This window comes from Salvelinus fontinalis, chromosome 24, assembly GCF_029448725.1.
Source record: "Salvelinus fontinalis isolate EN_2023a chromosome 24, ASM2944872v1, whole genome shotgun sequence".
Taxonomy (NCBI): domain Eukaryota; kingdom Metazoa; phylum Chordata; class Actinopteri; order Salmoniformes; family Salmonidae; genus Salvelinus; species Salvelinus fontinalis.
This window is the reverse complement of record NC_074688.1, coordinates 12,151,048-12,159,188: the sequence shown is the minus strand read 5'-3', so window position 1 is coordinate 12,159,188 and position 8,141 is coordinate 12,151,048. Positions and strand designations below refer to the sequence as shown.

Sequence of the window (8,141 nt, the reverse complement as noted above, 5' to 3'; positions counted from 1 at the left end):
GGCAGGGGAATTATGATATTGTTTTACACAGGCAGGGGAATTATGATATTGTTTTACACAGGCAGGGGCATTATGATATTGTTTTTACACAGGCAGGGGAATTATGATATTTTTTTTACACTGGCAGGGGATTTGAATTTTTTACACAGGCAGGAGAATTATGATATTTTTTTACACAGGCAGGGGAATTATGATATTTTGTTACACAGGCAGGGGAATTATGATATATTTTTTACACAGGCAGGGGAATTATGATATTGTTTTACACAGGCAGGGGAATTATGATATTGTTTTACACAGGCAGGGGAATTATGATATTGTTTTACACAGGCAGGGGAATTATGATATTTTTTTACACAGGCAGGGGAATTATGATATTGTTTTACACAGGCAGGGGAATTATGATATTATTTTACACAGGCAGGGGAATTATGATATTTTTTTACACAGGCAGGAGAATTATGATATTGTTTTACACAGGCAGGGGAATTATGATATTGTTTTACACAGGCAGGGGAATTATGATATTGTTTTACACCGGCAGGGGAATTATGATATTGTTTTACACAGGCAGGGGAATTATGATATTGTTTTACGCAGGCAGGGGAATTATGATATTGTTTTACACAGGCAGGGGAATTCTGATATTTTTTTACACAGGCAGGGGAATTATGATATTTTTTTTACACAGGCAGGAGAATTATGATATTTTTTTACACAGGCAGGGGAATTATGATATTTTGTTACACAGGCAGGGGAATTATGATATTTTTTTTACACAGGCAGGGTTGTTTTACACAGGCAGGGGAATTATGATATTTTGTTACACAGGCAGGAGAATTATGATATTTTTTTACACAGGCAGGGGAATTATGATATTTTGTTACACAGGCAGGGGGATTCTGATATTTTTTTACACAGGCAGGGGAATTATGATATTTTTTTACACAGGCAGGAGAATTATGATATTTTTTTACACAGGCAGGGTTGTTTTACACAGGCAGGGGGATTCCGATATTGTTTTACACAGGCAGGAGAATTATGATATTGTTTTACAGAGGCAGGAGAATTATGATATTGTTTCACACAGGCAGGAGAATTATGATATTGTTTTACACAGGCAGGGGAATTGTGATATTGTTTTACACAGGCAGGGGAATTATGATATTATTTTACACAGGCAGGGGAATTATGATATTTTTTAACACAGGCAGGAGAATTATGATGTTGTTTTACACAGGCAGGAGAATTATGATATTGTTTTACACAGGCAGGGGAATTATGATATTGTTTAACACAGGCAGGGGAATTATGATATTTTTTTACACAGGCAGGGGAATCATGATATTTTTTTACACAGGCAGGAGAATTATTATATTATTTTACACAGGCAGGGTTGTTTTACACAGGTAGGGGGATTCTGATATTTTTTTACACAGGCAGGGGAATTCTGATATTTTTTTACACAGGCAGGGGAATTCTGATATTTTTTTACACAGGCAGGGGAATTATGATATTGTTTTACACAGGCAGGAGAATTATGATATTTTTTTACACAGGCAGGGTTGTTTTACACAGGCAGGGGAATTATGATATTGTTTTACACAGGCAGGAGAATTATGATATTGTTTTACACAGGCAGGAGAATTATGATATTGTTTTACACAGGTAAGGGGATTCTGATATTTTTTTACACAGGCAGGGGAATTCTGATATTTTTTTACACAGGCAGGGGAATTCTGATATTGTTTTACACAGGCAGGAGAATTATGATATTTTTTTACACAGGCAGGGTTGTTTTACACAGGCAGGGGGATTATGATATTGTTTTACACAGGCAGGAGAATTATGATATTGTTTTACACAGGCAGGAGAATTATGATATTGTTTCACACAGGCAGGAGAATTATGATATTGTTTTACACAGGCAGGGTAATTATGATATTGTTTTACACAGGCAGGAGAATTATGATATTGTTTTACACAGGCAGGGGAATTATGATATTGTTTTACACAGGCAGGAGAATTCTGATATTTTTTTACACAGGCAGGGGAATTATGATATTTTTTTACACAGGCAGAGGAATTATGATATTGTTTTACACAGGCAAAGGAATTCTGATATTTTTTTACACAGGCAGCCTAGAATAAACACAGCATATGTGACATGGCTGAGTGATTCTGCATCATCACATTTCCTCTATTTGATGATATTTAACCCATTGAAACAAAATGAATGAAAGTCTCACCTATAATAGGCCGATAATCCTTCTATTAGATCAAAGGTACACAGTTTGGTGGGATTAGCCAGGGCCTATGGAGCTCCCTTTAATGAGCTTACATTAAACCTACCCACCATATCTCAAAGTTTAAGATTGGTATTTATCAGGCTTTTCCTCTCTCGGGTTATCCCAGTGTGAATCCAGCCATGATAGAATACTGGATTGTTTTCAAGATGTCTCAGAATTGGAATAAGGGATTAAACTGGGATGATTTCAGTGAAAGCGGTAGAATTAAATACATCTTCAAGTACTTCCTGGTGATCCAGAGATGGGCTCTGTCATTGGACGTCCACCAGAATTAGCCAGAAGTGTGTATTTAAGAACTGTGTAAGAGGACATTTAGGCGGGGGGTTGCCCCCTCTGCTGCTGCTGCTGCATGTGAGGTTTGTCATGCTCTCAGGGGCAGGGGAGGCCAGGGCACACATCATCTCTCAGCAGCTCCCCTCTGCTCTCCTCTCTGCCCGTTCGTGCGGGGAATGAATGAGTCACACAATTAATGATTCCATAAAAACAACTGCTCTTGAAATGGCCCATCGCTCTCAGCATGGCAGTTGTTGCTGAGCTGAACTCTTCCAGCCAGGCCATCTATCTACTACATGAAGTGCTTCTCAATGACTTGTGTCAGGCCAAAGGCTCCAAAACGTGGTTCATCTGACCACATTTGAAGAAAATATTCGACCTGTTCCCTATAATGCCCATCAGCAGTTCAGTTGTATTCATATTTTCATTCATTTCAGGTTCAGATTATTGCAGCAGGAAATCCTTCACCCGTAGAAATTGTAAATAAGAAAGTACTAAATACTTTTAAGCAGTCTTGTGTGCTTTTGATTGGGAGGAAACAAGGGGTTTCCCTGCCATAGTAACTGTAACTATAGCAGTAACCAGGTAGAGGTTAGTCAGACCAACACGAGTAGTAGGGATGGGACTGCCAACTGAGGATGCTCTGTGAGCACTGTGGGAGATGTCAACATAGCAGAGAAAAGCTTTGTCAAACAGTGACACTTCTCCTGCAGGATTACCCCCTCCCTCCCACCCACGCAAACACACACACACACACGCACACACTTTTCCCCTTTAGCTACATTACAATAGTCATCACTTTCCTAGGCCTTCACTTAACTAGTAGGGTTCAACTGTGCTGCTGAATATCAAACCTTAGACTCTCTGCCTATCTATAGAAATTACCTATACAATTGAAAATACAGGAAAACAGTGGCAAAAAAGGGTACAATTTGATAGTATGGCCTTTGCTGCGGTATAACCAGTCTGCCCTCCCCTCCCCACCCCTCTTACCCACATCAACATGCCAAGACAATGGCCATCTCTGCCCTAATAATCCACTGGCTGATTGGTCGGGCCCAGATTACCCTGGGATACCAGCTGTCAGAAACTCACAGAGGCTCTTTACCCCAACCCACAGTCTGAGATTCCTCAATTTCTCTGTATTAATAGCTCGCCGCAACTGGTACTGCGTAGGGCCAAACTCAACCCCATTGGCCCAAGAAAACAATGGAGGGAAAGGAGGAAGCAGGACGCTGCGACTGTTCGGAGGCGATAAGGACAAATGTCAGTCCGGCCCTAACAGAAGAGAGAGGGAGGGAAACAGGGAGAGGGGGAGAAAAAGAGGGAGGAAGGGAGGGAGAGGAGAGGGAGAGGGCTTGGTTTGGGACTGGCCCAGTTTCTGACACGTTATGAGGGCTTTTAGGCGGGTTGCTTTCCTTTCATGGTCTAAACACACATGTTCTGAGAGAACGGTGACAATATATTTACACAGAGAGAAGTTGTGTTAGTCTTGGATGCATGGCGCCAATGCAGCTGATAAAGGCAGTAGAGGAAGATAATTAACCAAGGTCTGTAGCAAGCAAGGCTGATAGAATCTGGACCTAAAAATGAAGTGCATACTGTATAGTACTGGTAACGCAGAGGTCGACATTGTAAATGAACCCTTTTATTGTCCAGTTCCCCTCCTGAGGGACACTCCAATGTCAGACCAGTCAATGACTCGTGTTACTATTGAATTAGTTGCAATATGAAGTCTTTCAGTAGACTCCCTGTCCAACACCAGTCATTATGTACTGTAGCCCATTCTCTGAACAACAAGACACTCCATAGCCGTGTGGCTGTTGTTTCAGCTGCGTTCACAACTTCATCCTGTCATGGGATCGCAGTACAGTGTAACACTGAACAGATGTGGCCATGTGGACGTTTTAAACATTTGTCTCACTGCTAATCATGGTTGTAGACATGCAATAGTGAAACCAAATGGTTGATAATGAATGTAGCAGAGGGGTTGCTAGTACAGTGCCTTGCAAAATTATTCATCCCCCTTGCAAAAATCCCAGTGGCTAGATGTGCCAAGCTTATAGAGACATACCCCAAGAGACTTGCAGCTGTAATTTCTGCAAAAGGTGGCTCTACAAAGTATTGACTTTGAGGGGGATGAATAGTTATGCACGCTCAAGTTTTCAGTTTTTTTGTATTATTTCTTGTTTGTTTCACAATATTTTTTTTTTGCATCTTCTAAGTGGTAGGAATGTTGTGTAAATCAAATGATACAAAACCCCCCAAAAAAATCAATTTTAATTCCAGGTTGTAAGGCAACAAAATAGGAAAAATGCCAAAGGGTGAATACTTTCACAAGCCACTGTATATATATGTATATATATATATATATATATATATACTGTTTATATAGGACTAGTGCATATAGCATGACATAGATCCTTAATCTGCTGTATTACTGTAAGCACACTTTGACCTTGGGTGATGTTAATTACTCAGTAGTATTCATGCTGCCTAACAGGCTTCATTAGGTATATCATCACTGTATACATTTCAAATGACCTGACACACCATAGTATAATAGTCATGGACTTCATTTAGGCATGGTTCTAGTCAATTGAGTATTTTCATCCTAGCCTGGTCCCAGATCTGTTTGTGATGTATACACAACTCCTATATGATACTTTTGGTATGATACTTTTGGCAAAACAGTACAACACAGATCTGTGACCAGGCTGTATTCATCCTTCTGACCCTGTATGACTTTACTAATGAAATTTGACCAGGCGTTACTGCTATTACTTTCACAGATGGGAGATGTGAAGTCAGGAAACTGAAATAGAAAAAAACAATATTGGGTCATTGCATAAATACTGTAGGGAGCGTCTGCTATGTGGAACCCATTATACGAGACTGTATTTAGAAATTACAGGGTTGTATTTTATGACGTGCAAATACTATTACACAATTCCTATGTTGGCCGCCATCTTGGGAAAGACCAGAAGTGAAACTTTTGAAATTTGATTAGGCCTACACATATTCATAAAATGACATTTTCTCAAGATGCTTGATTGGTAATGAGAGTACATTACCAGTAATTAATATTGCATATGTTCTATATGTATTTGTCAACAACCAACGCTCCTTTATAGGAGCCAAAATCTTTAAGCTAGTAAGTCATGTTCTGTATGTGCTTCCGTCTGTTCTCAAGGCACGACAGAGCGGGTGTGTCTGATCCAGGGGACAGTGGAGGCTCTGAATGGAGTCCATAACTTCATCGCTGAGAAGGTGCGGGAGATGCCGCAGAGCAGCCAGAAATCAGAACCGGTCAGCATACTGCAGCCACAGACCACCGTCAACCCTGACCGCATCAAACAGGTGAAGCCCATTACCATGATCCCAACCCCTGCTTCTTTTCTCTCAAGACCCTCTAGTGTTGAGCCCGAGACTACATTCTCTCCCTGGACTTAATAAGAGTTCAACCTGAGAGTGTATAGTGAATGTAAAAGGGATTTTTCCATGTTTTTTTGTACCTATTTTATCCCAACTGAGGCAATGAAAGTGTCTGTGTGCACGTGCGTGTGTGGTTGTAGGTGTGTGTTGGGTCGGTAGGTATGAATATGACTGAGCAAACTGACAATCCTGGACTGAACCCTTATGGAGGAGCGTCAGTGCGGTAGCTGAGCCAAAATGTTGACCCCTGAGCTAGTCAGACCGAAATGGATGATTCTAATCCCAGTCATTAGTTTCTATATAGCCTCACTCCATTGTCTGTGTGTTGGAAGCTACCATCTCACAACAAGGGGTGGAAGTCATTATTATTTGTCTTTCGAAGAAGGCCCAATCTAAAGGATCATTCCCGTGTGAGTTTGTGGCCAAGCTCTGATTTTGTGTCTGCTCGATGCAGGGAGGGAGTGTTCCAGGCTTCCATGTTAACAGACAGAAAGAGACATCCTCCGGCTGTGATATAATCCACTCAGACAGGATATGGAGGCTGGGGTGTGGGGTTTCTTGCTCTTCCAGATAGGCCCCCTTAAAGCCACACATGTGACATTAACCACGGGTCGCTAGCCTCACTACCCTCAACCTGTCACTAGCTATCACACAGGCCAGGGTCTGGAAGGAAGCTCTCTCAGCACCGCAGAGGAAGTGTGGCTCATAAGTGTCGTCCAGCTAAAACACATAGATGAGGTGTTAGACGTGGCAAAGGCCATCCTCCAAAATCCACATCAGGGCTGAGACTTTCAGCTCATTTATGCTGCGGCGTTCTATCCAGATGATTTGCTCTTTCCATCACCCTCTCCACCTTCCACTTCCTTGAAAATCAACTATAGCGGAACCATCGAATGAAAATTACAAGAAGAATTGTCACTGTAGTTTTTAATATAGAACTCTGTTGTTTGGCCTTTCAGAGTCCACCAGTTCTTACCAACACAGACCAGGCTCAGTTAGCCAAGCCATTGATTCCCTCTCCCAATCTCTTTAAGTGATTATCACTTCTGGCCACTTGATGATTGCACTCCATTGATCTTTCGGGGAGGACCTGCATTGTTTTCATCTGCAACATTGACCCTGCTCATCTATTTATCGTCCCATTAATTCAATTACCCTTTAGGACAAAGAGCACATGTTGGGTATTAATAATTCAGAACTTGAGTTATTTTCTGGTATCTGTGCTGTGTTTTCAGCCATGCTAATCCCTCATGGCGTTGTCCCTTCTGTGCTTACTGAGCTGACTCAGTGATGGGAGGCCATAACCTAAATTCGTGGAACACAACACAAGGGCCTGCCGATGGCGGCTCCTGCTCCTTCTCCTGCCGCGCGGCCAGCCTGATTATTAACTTGTGTAATTGTAAGCGTTATCAGACGAGTTAAACACACCTCTCTGCTGGGCAAAGAATAGTCCACTGGGAAAAAGTTACTGCAGAGTGGACACTTTGCAGTTCTGATATAGTCAGGAATTTATGCATAATATACACGTACACACACATTATACAAGCACGCATGCACACACACACACTGTTTCCCAGGAACACACACACATACAGTATATATCAAAACTAATGCACTCGGATACACAAACCAGTATTTAAAGGAAAGATTCACTCAATTTGAATGTTATACGTTTTTGTTGCATCTCGATGCAAAACTCGTCACACCAGCTGTATTTGTGCCTGCTTGAACGGCCGTTAGCTCAGATGCACATGAAAACATGAAATGATCCCGGGAATTGATAGCACATCACTCAGAGATACACTAAAACAAAATAACATTCAAAATGGGTGAATCGTTCCGTTAAGCTTTTGAGTGAACTTGGAGTGAACTTGGATCAATCCAACGATGGATTGATGGCAGGGCTGGAGAAAGAACAGCTCCAATGGCATCAGATATAAAGGGCAGTTATTTTAGGCAGAAATAATTCCCGTGCCTCTCTTTTACTATTAATAATAATGAGTTTGAGAGTGCTGTATGGAAGGATTCTGTGTTTGAGTTACACACAGACAGACAGTGTAGCCTGTTGATTGCTGGACTATTAGTAATGCAAGCTCTTCTCCAAACGCCAATAGTCTGGTTTCA

General features: G+C 41.4%; 1 protein-coding gene across 3 annotated transcripts in view; it reads left to right on the top strand.

Annotated features, from left to right (window-relative positions):
* Nucleotides 1-8,141, top strand: part of LOC129821932 (RNA-binding protein Nova-1-like) — a 62,359-nt gene that overhangs the window by 30,647 nt on the left and 23,571 nt on the right. For all 3 annotated transcript variants that reach the window (XM_055879683.1, XM_055879680.1, XM_055879681.1), the window contains one exon: nucleotides 5,776-5,942. In XM_055879683.1, the coding sequence (XP_055735658.1) occupies nucleotides 5,776-5,942 (167 nt within the window). The remainder of the gene's footprint in view (nucleotides 1-5,775; nucleotides 5,943-8,141) is intronic.